The sequence below is a fragment of the Akebia trifoliata genome, chromosome 6 (genome assembly GCF_017979445.1).
Source record: "Akebia trifoliata isolate Shusen 1 chromosome 6, ASM1797944v1, whole genome shotgun sequence".
Taxonomy (NCBI): domain Eukaryota; kingdom Viridiplantae; phylum Streptophyta; class Magnoliopsida; order Ranunculales; family Lardizabalaceae; genus Akebia; species Akebia trifoliata.
The window spans coordinates 10361050-10377328 of record NC_141380.1 but is presented as its reverse complement, the minus strand read 5'-3'; the positions used below and the strand labels follow the sequence as shown (position 1 = coordinate 10377328).

The window sequence follows — 16279 nt, the reverse complement described above, 5'->3', positions numbered from 1 at the left end:
TAAATAAATCTACTCATCAACATATTTTTTTTTAACAAAAAAAAATATACTCTTAAAAAAAATGAAAAATCATACCATAAAGATATTATCATGAAATCCCATATTTCTATATTTATGAATCACGAGTTAAATCACAAACAATTATGTCTACATAGAAAGTGTTTAGTTTTTTTTTTTTTTTGAAAAAAAAAAAAATGAAAAAACTTGTTTAAATTGTGAAAAATGATTTTTTTTTTTAAACACGACTTCATAAAAAAAATGACTTTAAAAAAAAATGTATTTTTTTTATTATCATTTTAATCGTCAGAGGTATAAGACGTATTTTAAATGAGTCTTTCTCAAAAAAAAAAAAAATGTACTTTTTTTCTATACTTTTAGGTGTGTTGTAACCACACCCCTTGTCAAAGTTAAAGTTTCAAGGGGTAACTTAAAATTTCTTAGGTTGTGAGGGAGGCAAAAGAAATATACAAATTTTTTTCCATCACATGGTATTTTAGTAATTTAAGCAGAAAATAAGGGCATTTTCGAAACATCCCTAAAGTTTTAGTCAAATGTCGTTTGAAGACAAAAGATAGGGACCAGTAATGAGTCACCGACTAACTCTCTTTCCCTCCAATTCTCATCCAAACTGGTGAAGACTAATATGCGCCAGGTAGTCCCCACCACTCCTCACTTCCCCCATTATGAACCGGGACCCACTCGATCTGAGCCATTTTTACAGGTGCCCAAACCAAACATACGAACCGGGTCCCACTAGAACTGACCCCACTAGTCTGTGTTAACCTACGGCGTACTTTAGCGGATCAGCTTTTTTTTTTTTTTAATCAGGCCAGGGGCCGGCTTTTATCTGATGAAGAAGATTTATATTAATGGGAGAGAAACAGAGAACAACAGAAGAAAGAGAAAAAAATAAACGAGACTGAAATTGATTGATTGATCGATCGGTTGAAAAATAAATCGGAAGTTTTATTCGACATTGATTTGGTTTTGTTATTCGGTTTGATCTCTGCTGCAAATTGTGGTTCACTCTGTTGTGCAATGGAGATCATAATAAACTCGCACATCCAGGTGAACTACGGTTTCTGAATTATGTTTCCATTCTCTCTCTCTCTCTCTCTCTCTCTCTCTATTTCTTTTCTGAATATTTCTGTCGTCTCCTTGATATACAGATCTGCATTGTACGATACGGAAAAATGAGTTTTTTTTTTTCGAATTAGGTCTGGATTTGGGTTTTTTTTATTGGTTTAACACATTTAATGTTCGAGTTTCATTTGAGAGTGGTTAAGGGTAGTAGTAGAGTGGTATTTAAATATTGGGGGCTTGGGATGATTATGGGGTTTGGTATTTGTAGCATCTTTGTGGATGGAGAGATCGTGACGAGCAAAGAAATTGATTCAAGTAAAGAGTTTGGTAGATTTTGTGGAAACACGAACGGCAGGAACCAAATGGGTACTTAAGGGAGAATTGAAATTTAGGTTCTTCGTTTTCCTTATCAAATGGGTTTTCTTGCTATAAGAATTTTTTATAGAGTTTGTTTCCAATTCATAAACTGTTTTCTGCCCTTAACTTTTTTTTTTTTTTGTCGCAAAGTTTTCACCTTTCGAGATTTGGAATGGATTGTGCTGCTTGAATTTCAACTTCTTTCGATAGTAGAGATCTTTGCATCTTCTAATTTAGGCCAAGGAGGGCACCACAAGTACTTTTCCTTCTGGGATTAATGGCTTACCCATAAGAGATGTTGTCACCAGCGTAGATCAACTTGAGTTGCAAAATTTGGTCTTTTTTATCTTCTGTCCAAGTTTTGTCCTGGGTGATAATCTACATTTTCCACTGTTAGTATATATATATTTTCCTGTTGATGCATTAGTACTGAATTTGGTTTGTAGGCTCAATAGACGAATTTAGACCTTGCAGTTGGTTGCTGTAGGATACTGTAAAGCCTCTAGATGTCATTCCTTGGAATCTCGGGCCTCAAAGACCCTGTGTTTTTGGCTCTTTTTTTTTTTTCATTTTTTATCCCACTCTAATTCCTGCAATTGCTGAAACTTCCCACTTCCTCTATTGGGGAGATATGTTAAGAGTTCATTCAATGCTGGTATGGCAAATGGCTTGTTTCTGTATTAATGCCCTTATCACGATATTTTTATGGTTTGTGATGCAGGACAGTGAGTGAAGAAGATGGAATATGTATAAAAAAGATGAAATATGGGGGTTAGGGAAATCTGGTTTGTGATTAGGTTAAGGGTTTGGACTACGATTGTGTAAATCCAAAAGAATTTGACTTGTGGGGTTTAATTTTGATGTTTTTTCAATTGCGACCACAATCCCAATGGCTATATGCTGAAAGGTAAAATATAAAGTTTTGCTATTACAATATTTTTAATAAGGTAAAGGAAATGGTTAAGGGTTGAGGTTTTGAGGTTAAGTATTAAAAGAATAATGGGGGAAAGGATTAAGGATAGAGGAAAAAGGGTTTCAAGATTCAAGAATTCAAGAATTCAAGAATTCAAGAAAATCAAGAACAAAAAAATTAAAAGAAAATAAAAAAGATAAGCTAAATATGATTAGAAAGGGAAATAATGGATAGAAGGATAGGACCTTAGAATCACACTAAAGGTTTATTAGAATCACACCAAGAATTTTCAGTGAAAGAAACTAATTATGTATTCATCAAAACTCTTCGTCAATAAATCATAGTACAATTTATATATAAAGAAAATTAATTTAAGAATCATAATAAAATTAGAATACCAAATAAATAGATTAATGAAACTCTAATTTTTATAACTTATTCTCTCCTAAATTTTCAACCCTTATAAACTTAAATAGAAGACATATTAAAGTTACCAAACTACCCCAAACATTATACTATGACCATGGGCTAATAAAACCTGAAAATAAGTCATAAAAACATAAAAATAAAATATCAAAACAGAAAAATAAATAAACATAAAATTTACTCTTCAAGCTTTACTATCCCCATCAGTTTGTTGTCATTTTGGCTTTGAATTATCGTTATATGCTTTATTGTTGCTAGATGATGGTATTTTAAATATGGTATTCAAAGAGTTGGTGAGAAAATGATGCACCTTGTTTTAGGATGAGAAGATCCTGAGTATATGCGGATAAGATCTTTAGATTACATAAGTGATCTTTCTAGTAACTTCGACTCTCGCCAAAATCACAAAGGTGATAGTTCGGTTGTTGTTGCATCAAAGAAGAAGAGGAAGAGTGAGAAGAGGAACGACCAAAGTAGAGTAGAGGCACACTTAGCCTTTTGGGTGTTGGTCTTGTTGTTCTTAGTTTGAGGGTAGAGTGTTCACAACCTTCAGAGACCGCACGCTGAGTCTACCATTGGTGGATATTCTGTGATAGATCCATGCAATTCCTGTTGTGCAGTTCATGGTGCAAAGCGGATGCAGCCTGGCGAAAGGACCCAGCTTGACTCGCAGTCTTAGGCAGCTGCCCTTCACACTTATGCAGATTATATTGGTGATGTGGCACATTTTCTACGCAAGCCATGCGTTGATAACCTGGATGCCATATGAGGCATGTGGTTGGGCTTCCACTGATGACCCACTCATGCTAAAGGCGACATCTACAGTTAGTCCCCTATGTGCTGGAGGCTGTTTTGCCTTTGGCATGTATCTGTGGTACCCTTTTACGATGATTCTTTAGGGGATGCCGAGGCTTGCCTAGGATGACCAAATGTTTTCCCCTAAGTCTGCCGTTAGTTCTAGAGCAAGGAAAGGCACGTATTCTGGCACCAAATGTCTGGACAAAGAGATTTTGTGCTAAAGGAATTAATGTCTAAGGGGCATTTAACACTCTAATGGGAATTAAACTTGACAATTTATTGTAATACTCAGGGTTTCTCAAGAGCAGCTCTTCAGAGAAAATGCAAAATCAAGGCAGTTTAAGCATCAATTGTTTTTTTTTTTTTATATGAAACTTGCGTTTCAAGTTTCGTGAATAGCTAGTGCTAAGAAACCTGAAATGAGGGAGGATTTGGCCCTCTTTCAGATTTCAATCTTGGTTTGGTTGTGTCCATTGTTGTTAATGATCTTTAACAAAAATTGGTTAAGCTTTCAAGTCGGTTCAATTGCATAGTCAGGGGGTTAATTCTAATCTTTGTCGTTCATTGCAAGGTGCAATATTTTTCTCAACAAGTTTTCCAAATTGTGGGCCCTATTTAGAAGTTTTCCCATTATAAAATTCAAACTCATGGATGGTCCAACGTCCAACTAATTGTATTCTTAAGGATGGCTAAGAAATACAAGGGAAATAGTCTAGAAAATTGTTATTTATTGGATGATTAAAATAATCCAATTGAGATGATATTTTGTCAAGGTCTCCCGCATGGGGTCCAATAATAAGAAATATTACATTAACATGGCCATTTACCATTTGTTAGATGTGTACTAGGTAATACCATATGTATGGAAGTGCGATGACTACATTTTTTTTTTTTGTTGTAAGTATATACTGAAAAAAAGAAAATAAAAGCAAAAGCATTGTGTTGTTGATTAAGCAACAAAAACTAGAATAAAAGGAGAAACAATTATACCATTTTTTTTTTATAGAAGTAGAGAGGAAACAATGGAAAGAAATGGGAAGAAGACAATGGAGGCCCTCCCATATTAAATATTGCATGAAACGTAATCATCAAGGGCAACTTTTAAAAGTGAAAACCTTTAGAGTAAAGCATGGGTTTATTCCATGGATGGTCGTAAAGTGAGATCAATGCTCAACACTATTTTGTAAGTGTTCTGTAAAAAATAAGATTCAAAAGTATCAATACCTTAGACACTGTGTCCTTATCTAGGAGTTCAAAGTGCCAGCACGTCTTAATGTAAAATTAGCATGTCAAGGAATGTCATGTTGAGTCAAAGTGTAACACTAGATGCCATCCACCAAATATTTGGTCCTAACTTCTAACATGTGAATCATGTATGGGATATATGTAGGAGATGAATTAAGGTCTTCTCAAGAGCCCAAGGTTCTCCTCCTAAAAAACTTTCCCCTTCCATCTCTTAGATGCTTTTTTTTGCCAAGGATCTGTTATTTGTACATTGGATTAGGATATTATGAAATAGCTCATTTTCTTTTCTTAGTTGATGTTGAAGTGTGATTAGATATTAGAACTACCGGCCAAAATTCTGACTTATCAGAGGTTTTTTCTATGGCAGGTTTAATATGCTACAGCTGAATTGACTGGCATCATGGGTATCTCAGGGAAGTGGCTTAGGACATTGGTTGGTTTGAGGAAGTCGGAAAAGTTACAGTCTTCAGAGAAGGCTGAGAATGTGGGTAACGACATCTTTTATGTATCTGTTTCTTTTTTGTTTTTAAATGGCGTTGGTTATTATTGCTTGTTCTCCTATGATTTGGTAATCCTGCTATCATCAGCTGTTTCACTTTAGAGTTAGTAGACAAAAAGAAATGTTTTTTTGGGATTGATACTTCTCTGCATTCTAATTTCCGTTGGTTCAGAGTGTTTATAATACCCGTGCCCCCTCCACTCACCCACACAAATAAAATAAAAGGAAAAGAAAAAACATTTTAAGGAAATTCTCCAGTTTGAGAAGTTATCAAAAGTGCTGCTTGAGTTGGTCATTGGTTTCATCCCATATCTTGGTAAACCCCTTCCTATTCTCTTCATATCTATATTCTCACCTGATATTTCTGTACTTGTTTACTATTTTAACTTTTTAACACGTTCCCTTGGTTTGTTTAGTTAGCAAATTCCACATTTACTTGGTTAAGTTGTCTAACAAAGAATGATAGCATGTTATTGGTCATACTCTTTTTCCTTTTTCTTTTTCCTGAAAATTAACAAACAGTATCTGTATTAATAGGCACCATGACCACTCTTGAAGTAACATGAACACGGTTTTTTAGGAACAGTATCTGTATTAATATACATTTAAGGTTTAATTTAGTAATGCAGTATATTGTTTGTATCTCTAGTACTTCTTTTTCTTTTGTGGGGTTTATCTCATTTTTTGAAAATATGGCAGAGGACCAAAGCTGGTGGTCAGTTTTGGCACCGAAGAAAACACTCTGTCGACATTGATGGTGATAATCTTAAAGGGGAGTTTGCCCATGGCACAGCTGCACTAACAGGAGATGCTAACATTCATTCAAACTCAGACAGTGCCAGCTCCCCTACTAGCTCACTCCAACTACAGGCTGCAGCTCAGATTCAACAGAATGAGAAAGAGGAATGGGCTGCTACACACATCCAAATTGCTTTCCGAGGATTTCTGGTGTGAAACTATTTGCGATCATTTTAGGATTGTCAGTATATTAATATTTTTGCTGTAGATTAACATCTTAGTTCCAATGTGAGCATGGCATCCTACCATAAACAAGCTTAAAACCAAGCAACATCAGGTGATGACCTGATCCAAACCAATTGTTAAAATTTAGAAAGAATATCTCAGCTACTAAACCAATTTAATGGCCTGATACAAATAGTTAAAATCTAAAAAATGGGTAAAGAGAGATGTGTGTCAAGTACAAACTAATTTGATGAGCTTAAGTTTTACCTATATAAAATTGTACTGGGTGTGTAAGAAAATAGAGCCGAAATATAGGTGTGGCCTATGTCCAAATCCACCATCCAATTGCTTATGTTTTCCAAACTAACAGTATCATTATTAAATGAGAGAACCTGATTATTTAAAAATATCACAATTGTTAGCTTCTAAATCATATCTTAGTTAAATTTTTTGATAAGTAAATCCATACCTTAGTTTTTTAGCTGTACTAATCTCAATTAGTTTCAATTAATGGCCATTTAGTATATTATAATCATGATATTTTTAAATAATCAGGTTCCAGTTGGTCATTTATTGTATTACAACGATGAGTAGAAGATGGTTCCAATTTGGTCTCACAAATTAATTTAACTAAAATATCACAATTGGAGTCACTGTGTGACTCAGCAAATGATTGGTTATAAGGAAGCCCATTCACTTATACTTGTGGAAGCCTTTCATTGTATTATTTAAATTTTCATTTGTTGCGCTTATGGTTATATTGAACTATAATTGAAAGGCCTAATTGATATTTTTTAGGCTAGACGAGCACTTAGAGCTTTGAAAGGATTGGTGAGGCTTCAGGCCCTTGTCAGGGGCCATGCTGTGAGAAAGCAAGCTGCAGTAACTCTTCGCTGTATGCAAGCCTTGGTGAGAGTTCAGGCTCGTGTTCGTGCAAGACGTGTTCGCATGGCCTTGGAAACTCAGATGACACAACAAAAAGTTCAGCAGCAACTTGTACATGAGGCTCGTGCTCGAGAAATTGAGGTAAGCATTATCAGGGTTTTGTCAACTTATCCATGTTCTTTTCTTGGATGATTATAATCTATCATGTTCTGATGCTTTTCAACATAGCTTTTTTACTTTGAAAACTTATATCTTCCTTTCAATTTCCTGTAGACTTAACATTTACGTGTTGCTTTAGTAATGAAAGTTGCATCATCTAATAAAAAAATTGAAATAGTGTCGTACTTGGAAAACAGCAGTAAATGTCTGTTTTTTAAGTAAACCTGGGGCATTCAAGGATGCTATAAAATGTATATGGCCTTATTAAGTTATTTTGTTTGTGAGAGAATTACTAACCTTCTAAGTTTTTGGTTGTGGGGTTCTTGTATACCACCCTGACCAAAGGCAACCCCATTGTCAGTTTACGGTAAAATGCTTTAACATTAGGTATGCCTTAACCTCCAGAAATGGTGCAAAATGAGGGGTTTAGCAGCATAAACCTGCACAAATGAAACCATTTCTTCTATTAAACTTCGAAAATGTATAAAATCATTTTTGTACTTTTAGATTTCTTCCCTAATCTTTTGAACTGCTATGTTCTTTTGGACTTTAAGGAACTCTGGATATATGTTTGTGATCTAGCGTCTGACAATCCTTGCTTCTCTTTTTTGGTTTTCAGAGGAGTCAATGATTTTCTTGTCAGTTCTGGAAGTTCAGTATTACATTTGAATTTGCTGGAAATACATTTTTGTAGCTTTTGAATTATACTGACACTGTTTCGGTGAATCCTCTCTTCGAACAAGAGGGACTGAAAAAATAATCTGAATAAACATGTTAATCACAAGCAGGCTGTGAAAAGGTACTCTTGACTCTTGAGTCTAGTTTCTGGGTTTGCCTGACAAAATACCTGTCTCTTACTATTACTTGCATTTTTTTCATGGATCCTGATAATTATGTTTAGGAAAATAAGAAATAGTGTTTCTTGTATCAATTAATTATTTTCTCAACCTGGAAACTAAATGAACAAGCAACTTGGTCTTGTACCACTGTGATCATTGAGTGGTAATGGCCTCAGTATGGCTGAGTTCTTCATTTTAGTTTCTCAAATGCAATTTGGGTATGGTCTTCTATATATTTTTGGACAATTCCAAAAGAGTGATTGGGCATTTTTAAGTATGAAAGGTTGATGCAATTATAGATTCAGAAGTGGGGGGTAGAAGGAAGATGGCAACTCAGGAGAATTTAGACTCTAGAAAATGTTAGGAAGAGGGGTATCATTGCTGTAAATTTCTGTGGCCTATAGTTGGATGGGGAGTCCGTGGATCATGTCTTGCTTCATTGCACCTTGGCTAGAGAAATTCGGTCCCATTTCTTAAACCTCTTTGGTGTTGTGTGGTGCCCTCCTAATTCTTTCCGTGGCTATTGGGTTGGGCTTCTCGACATTCAAGAGAAAACTTTGGAGCACTACCCCGTTTGCCATCTGTTGGGGGATTTGGAAGGAGAGAACTTGAGAATCTTTTAAGGAAAAGAAACTCCGGTGCATGAGCTTATTGTCTCAACTTTGGGTTATGTTTTTCTCTGGAGGGAGCAAAGTGTTTCAGGAGTCCGAGGGGCTTTTCTTTGAGAAAACAAACCATCATGACCTTACTACACACCAGCTGGCGACCCGATTGGATACTCTTATGAATCTGATCCAAAATCTGTGGGCTCTAACATCATGTCTCCCTTGGCAGTAACTAAAGAATGTCGAATTTGCCAAGTTTGTGGATCAGGTAAGTGGCTCGAGTGGATCATCTACTGCTTCGATTGCTCACAAGGGGCAGGACACCGATATTGTATGGATGGTAAGGTCAACTTTGATTTTGTGGGGAAATGGGATTGTGTGTGTAACTTAGTTTTTTAGATTTCCTATTCCTTCTTGTTTGTATTGTTTTTTCTCTTGGTGTGGTCATCTCAACCATGCCTTCTATTAAAAATAAATCCTTCATTTATCAAGAAAGAAAGTAAGATGGGAGGTTCTGATGCTGGAGCCCTTGGAGTAAGTAGACATCAATGGAGATGGGAACCAAGCTCAGGTCACAATAGGGACCAACATTAGCCAGGAGGGAGGCAAGTGCTCTGTTCAGACTAGAGAAGGGATATGGAGGGTTACTGCCAACAAACGGTTGCTAATGATTCACCACCAATTATCACCATGAACCACCTTTTGCCTATGATATGGTTCACATATATTCTTAGATTTTGTTTGCTTTTATCGGAAATATTTGTATTCATTAAATCACAACACACTTTTCTTGAAATGTGTGAAACAAAATAGGAGCCTGAAGCATATGGCAGTTAGGAATGGAGTAAGAAATAGGAAATCATGCATGCTCCACCACTTGGACAATTTTGTTTTTTTTTCCTATGCTTGGTCAATTTTAGGCCTCAACAGAGACAACAGTATGGATAACAAGTGCTCTACTCGCTTAGCCATTGGCAAGAGTTTTAAGGTTTGAAATCATGTTTCAATGCAATGTTTCTGTTAGGAGAAAACTGACATGGTCTTGACCGAAACATTCTTAGAAAATATGAAACTTTCAATATTTTGTTCCGGTCTCACCTGAAACCAGAATGTTCTGCTGAATCATACCAAAACGACACAAAACTTTGAATCATGGCAAGAGTAGCATTGCTAGTACTTGGTGGGTTAGCAATCTGATGACCGAGCTGAACAAATTAAAATATGAGAAATTGACCCCATTTTACTTTCCTAAAAGCAAGGATCACTGGACCAAACCACGAAGAATTTTTTGTGAAACACTATAACACAAGTTTTATTCACAAGCAACTGAATGAGAACATAAGAAAGCTTCAGAATATTTCCAGGCGCAGGAGCATTACATGTTCTTACCACAAGCTTATAATAATAGTGATCCTCGTTAAGTGTTACTACTTCTACTACCAAAAGTGGGAAAGAAAAATGAAATACTCTAGTAAATACTAGAAAGAAAATCGGTTTCTACATATGTATCATGCAAACAACAGTCTTTTATCAGTGTAGGAAAGAGAATTCATAGCAATTATACATGAAGAAATAGATAGATGTTTGCTATACTATGTTCTTTGAATAAAATGTCTGTTAGACGGGAAGCATTGTAAAGATCGATCAGCTGGTACGATAAGAATTGATTACCAATTGTATCTCATGAAAGCCTCCTTTGCATATAGCTCAAAATTCTGAGGGCCTCACGTCCAATTTTGGAGGAAATCCTACAGGAACCTATCCGAATATTTCTTCTGCTAGACCTGTATGCTTCTCTCTCACATTTTATCTTCCTCAGCAACAAGTTCTTGTGATGGGTTTCTATGTCGGACTCTGTTCTTGGAATGGATATAGGATACTTGAAAAGTCTGTTACTTGTTGATTTAACTTGCTGTGCTCCATATGACTCATGTTGTATGCAGCTTGCTTTGGCAAACTCCACCTTGGAGGACAGAAACATCTTTGACTATTATATTAGTTCATTTAGTTGGTGATGAATAGTCTTTTTTTGTGTGTGCATATTCAAGATATTCTCCTATATTATGGCTGCTTGATTGTTTAATAAATGGTTGTTTACATAATTTCTCAAACCATGCATCCAGTGCTTACACTCTACGCGAGATTTGAATCATTTAAACTATTCTTCCTCGTGCAAAATGAAACTTATTGAGCAATGTCTGGACAAGTTATTTTGAGGTAAGTTGACATACTGCGTAGGGTTGGGCAAGAGGTCAGCTCATGTAGCTTTGGCTTTAGATGTCTTGTGAGCTAGTTGCCTGAAGTTGTTACATAGAAATGGTAATTCTACTCGGAAAGTACATTGATATTTGTTATTTGGGATCATTTTGGAAGAATCTTATAGTTTTGTATGACAGATTTCCCTAAAGCCAATTTCAAAGAGGCAAAGCTTTTTATGAAATGGGTCTTCTATAGAGTAAAGGAAGGGTAAAAAAGGAAAAGGAAAGTAAATGAGGGGGGACAATGTGTGACAATGTTGAGTGTGAGTTATCTGAGAAGAAAAGGGCATCAAGAAAGGTAAACCTGTAAAAATATTGTTTATAAGTATTGATGAGAAAAGTGCAATGATTTCATTGGGATAAATATTATTATTGGAAATCTTCTAGGTAGTATCTGCTATCAGATGGTTCAGATTGATATGAGTGACCACTTATGTTTCCAAAGTTTCAAAATGGAGCACGTGACATAACTGTCATGCTCATAGTATATTTTTTCTGTTAAATAATGAAAAACAGTGGACACAAACTCTCGCACACATAACCCCCTCCCAATATATCATGTATTTTTCAATTTGAACTACTTAAGGTAAAGTTTATATTACTAATTTAAACGGATGCGTTTCTGTGTTAGATTTCAAGGATCAGGTTGCAGATTGTCTGACTGATGATCCAATGGAAGCAGAAACATAGGATATAAAAATTGGGAGGATGGGAAAAGTAAACAAAATGGTGATTACTTTTGTTGGGTCCAAGTTTTTAGATTGGATAAGTTCCGGTTGCATAGAAATTTTTGGGACTTTTTGAGATCATTTTAGAATCAGTGAACCCTCTGTAATAATGAATCTTTTCTGATATACTATTGATATAAACATGTGGCTTGCCTGCAAACTCAAGGAAAATATCTTGAATTACCTTATTAATAAGGTAACATAATAGCTTATCGAAGGCCGGTAGAAATAGAAATTTTGATTATTCTGTTCTTTTTTTTCCATATTAGCTTTACCTTTGTTTGGCATGTTGTATGATTCTTATTTCTATCGTTTGATTGGTGATGCAGGAAGCGTGGTGTGACAGTGCTGGATCAGTGGAAGACATTCAAGCCAAGCTGTTAAAGAGGCAAGAAGCTGCAGCCAAGCGGGAGAGAGCCATGGCATATGCTCTGGCTCATCAGGTAAACCTTGATAGTAGTAGCCTTACCTAGGAAGTAAAACAGCCACTTCCAATTTGTCACCAACACTAACAATAACAACAAATTTTAAATTGATTGGGCTTAGCCCATAGCTCAGTTGGTTAGACACATTGCTAAGCAACTTTGAGGTCGTGAGTTCAAGTTCAGCTTACCCATAACCAAAAAAACAAACAAAACAAAAAAAACAAAGTCTTATCTCAGAGATTTGGGGTCAGCTAAACGAATTCTGTTCTTCCATTCCACTGTGTCCAGAGCTAAATGAATAGAATGGTTCCTCCATAAAGGATAATCAAAGATTTTTTTGTAATACTATTCTGTCTCAAATTTCCAATCTTGCTTTGGTAGTTATTTTGGTTCATTACAACAACAAAGCCTTGTCCAAAGATTTGGTTCGGCTGAACAAATCCTGTTCTTCCATTCCACTGTGTCCTGAGCCAGATGAATAAGAAAAATGGTTCCTCCTTTCTGGGCAATCGAAGGTTTTCTTTTATTTTGTTCCTAAAGTTCCAGTCTTACTTTGATAGTCATTTTGGTTCATAACAACAAGCTTTATCCCAAATATTTGGGGTCGGCTAAACAAATCCTGTTCTTCCATTCCACTGTATCCTGTCCTGATGAATAAGATTGTCCTTTAAGGGAAATCTAAGATTTTCTTTAAATATTATTTTCTTCCTAAAGTTGCAGTCTTGCTTTGATAGTTATTTAGGTTCATAACTAGAACAACAGCAACAACAATAACAACAACAACGACGACGACATATCCTTATCACAAAAATTTTGGGTCGGCAATACAAATCTGGTTCTTCCATTCCACTGTTCAGAGCCAATTCTTATGCTATGGTGAATGAGTTCATATCTTCTTTCAACTTTCGAGAACCATTACACTATTTTTTATGTGTGTATGCTTAAGCATAGCGTGCCCTTATATTTGTGCCCCTCGACACGCTTTGTTATCATCCAGATTGTTGAACTGGTGGGTAAGCTTTAAAAAGAACTCAGTTTGAGGAACCCTAACTATTCGCCTTATGCATTTTTTTCTTAATGATGATTGATATTTTACAGTTTTGGACACGTGCCCCAATTATTTATGACCATGCAAAGCAAATTTTTGCAAATAACTTGAACTAAGAGTTGGTATCACTTTTATATGTCCCATCAACACAATCTCGTGTTGAATCTGTGTACAAATTCACTCTCACTGACTACGCTTTTTATTTAATACCCACATTCTTTTTTGGTAAGTTATTGTAATGAAATATTTTTTATTTTCTTTCCTGAAATTTGAGTACACAGTTATAATATCAAGTTGGCTGCACATTTGTTGATTTCTGGATATCAATGCTTCAAACCAAATATTTTGCCGGCTACATCCTTCTCGGTTTTTTTCTTTATGGATGATATCTTGACATCATGAATTTCTCTCCTCCAGTGGCAGGCAGGATCGAAACAGCAAGCACTCCCTACTGGATTTGAACCTGATAAAAGCAGCTGGGGTTGGAACTGGTTGGAGAGATGGATGGCTGTTCGTCCATGGGAGAACCGGTTCCTTGACATTAATCTCAGAGATGGAGTTATGATACATGAAAATGGATCAGCAGAGGGAAAGAACAGCACCAGCACCCAGCTCAGATCTTCCGGAAAGAAATCCATTTCATCGAATCTTCATTCAAATTTCTCAAATAAAAAAACCAGTGTGTCTCACTCCGATGGAAGTGGTTCTTCATCCACTAAGTCACCTAGCATGTTAGGAACGTCAAGCACACTGTCAGCCAAGCCAAAACCTAAGGTGTCTCGAGAGGAGCCGATTGAAGAAGCCAACTCAAGACCTTCTGGGATGGGGACCAGGTCATACAGTCATCCTAAAGATAGATCCCCACAACCTGATGCATTGCCAAAGAAGCGTCTGTCCCTGCCAAACGGCAGTAAGTCTTTTACTCATACAGGAGACTTGTTATTGGGTTTGTCTTTAGCACTACTGCATGAGTAATTGTTTTGGAAGCCCGACTGTCATCTTAAATAGGGTATCTGTAGGGTTCAATTGCCTGTTCATATTGGTTGAACAATGTTGGTCTATTGCATTTTAGTAGTTATATCTTTTGTAGAGCTAGTTTCAATAATATCGAACATGATCTGGATGGTTTATTTATTTTTTCTGATTTTCAATTTGTTTAATGAACTGGATGGTTCAAACGTGTATTTGGTTTTTGTTCTTTAGATGAATTGAAACAGTTTTGTGACGATTTGGTCAGAACCAGGTAGTTATGATTCCTAAAAGACATGGGCTAAACTTTCCACACCATAATTTGAACAAGAGAGAAGAGCTTAACTTTGTGCACCATTATGGCCTACATGTTTTTGGTTTATTGGATGGGTTCTTATCAGTAGTCATGCCCCATTTTTTATTCATCACTTTTACAGACATGTTATAGTGTGTCTACAAGAATGCTTATTGATGCATTGCCTTTTAATGAAATTTCAGATCAATCCTTTGTTTTTGTGCCATGTGATTATTTAATTTCTTATTGGTGTGATCTTGACTAACAGGTCTTGGGACACAGACAGTCAGACGTCCTCCTAGTAGAACAGTTGTCAACAAAACATCTAATGCGCACAAGCCTACCAAAGATAACTCTACATTTGATCGAAGACGCCATTCAAACTCCACAAATTCTGTCCCACAAGAAGTTGAGCTGCAGATCTGAGAATCCCATTGGAAGGTTTTGCATTTCAACATGAATTGGAGGATTGGATGTTTCTGTTTCAGTTTCTATAGAAGATCTTATCAGCCGGGAGGGGCAACCTTGTTGCTGTTGTGGGATTGAGGAATTCCACTGTCACCCATAATAGTATAAAAGTGAGTAGATTTCCGAGTGTTGTAACTTTGTAATTACTAATCAGTACTACTTGCGATGTTTCATGCGGTATTTATGTATTTATTGTTTTGAGTTATGAATGTATTAAGTTTTTCGCTGATATCTTATTCAAGTATTGAGCAGTGCTGCGTTTGGCGCAGTGGGGGGTTGCCCCAAGGTCCAGACCATTGGATTGTTCCCGAGATTCACAACATATAAAATTGCGATGATTATCCTATATCTGGACCTCAGCATGATAGTTCCTTGGGATGTACTCGTGGAGACGATGACTGATGATTTTTTTTTTTCTTCTTGAAGGCTAGTGTCTTAAGATGAGGAATTAAGCTTGCATTGAGTGCTCCTGAGTCCTGATTATTAGTAAAGGATATACATCTCTGAAGGTATTTAGATCGTTGGGAAAATGTTTTCCAAGAATTTCAATTTGCGTTGGAAAAAAGATTAGAAAATGTTTTTTTATTCAATGTGGGGCTAGCTGTGAGAAATGAGAATAGCATTAGAATTTTTCCATGGGGGCAAGAAAACCATTTTCTTCTTGTTTGAGGAATACTTTACGCTAAGATGAAAAATCATTTTTCTCAAGGACAATGATTTTTCATTAAATTCCTAATCATACACCAACAAATTGTTTCTTTTAAAAAAAAATTACTCACTAATTTTCTCGTGTTCTCGTAGAGACCCAGATTATACTCCACAACACCAAACATCTTAGGATTCTCTTTAGTTCTCTAGGGAATCTCCTCCAATCTCAGCCATTGGATTTGAGACTAGCATTTTAAAGACAAACACAAAATTATGCAATTTTTTCTCAAAATTACGGAAAATTATTTTGAATAGAGAGAGGGCTAGCCCATTGTACAGGTGAATAAACAAATTAATTAGTGATTTATCTACTAATCAACCCCCAATTCCTTTTGAATATTGGGGAATAATTAAATTAACGGGAGATTTACCAATTAATCTGCTCTCCCTCTCTTCAACAACCTCAAGAGATCTTGGATGGACCTTACGTATCAACCACCCTAGCAAGAGTTCAACAATTAAGTATAACCACTTTTATGTGAAAAGGCATATAGAGATTTGAATGTGTGACTTGTGGAGCAAACCTAGTCGTCCTTACAATCTCAATTAATTCTTAATGGTGATTTTTAGAGAGATTGAAGCTAATGTATATTTAAGAAATAAGAAAA

General features: G+C 36.0%; 1 protein-coding gene across 4 annotated transcripts; it reads left to right on the top strand.

Moving 5' to 3' along the window:
• Positions 1 to 876: 876 nt before the first annotated feature.
• On the top strand, positions 877 to 15192 carry LOC147400176 (protein IQ-DOMAIN 5-like). 4 transcript variants are annotated; one of them, XM_086445775.1, is made up of 8 exons: positions 877 to 1068; positions 4968 to 4999; positions 5190 to 5306; positions 6021 to 6269; positions 7083 to 7310; positions 12088 to 12201; positions 13649 to 14141; positions 14764 to 15192. In XM_086445775.1, exons 3-8 carry the CDS (start codon positions 5223 to 5225, stop codon positions 14919 to 14921), a joined length of 1326 nt encoding a protein of 441 aa, XP_086301901.1. In that variant the 5' UTR covers positions 877 to 1068; positions 4968 to 4999; positions 5190 to 5222; the 3' UTR covers positions 14922 to 15192. The 4 variants fall into 4 exon arrangements, with proteins under 4 accessions (XP_086301901.1, XP_086301900.1, XP_086301899.1 ...); XM_086445774.1 differs by lacking the exon at positions 4968 to 4999 and adding an exon at positions 2162 to 2347; XM_086445773.1 differs by lacking the exon at positions 4968 to 4999.
• Positions 15193 to 16279: the final 1087 nt, after the last annotated feature.

Bases quoted from the DNA above. Each gene is read 5' to 3' on its own strand.
- LOC147400176 (XM_086445773.1), top strand. From the start codon at position 5,223: ATGGGTATCTCAGGGAAGTGGCTTAGGACATTGGTTGGTTTGAGGAAG. The intron at 5,307-6,020 runs GTGGGTAACGAC...AAAATATGGCAG, and splicing joins CTTCAGAGAAGGCTGAGAAT to AGGACCAAAGCTGGTGGTCA. The intron at 12,202-13,648 runs GTAAACCTTGAT...TCTCTCCTCCAG, and splicing joins CATATGCTCTGGCTCATCAG to TGGCAGGCAGGATCGAAACA.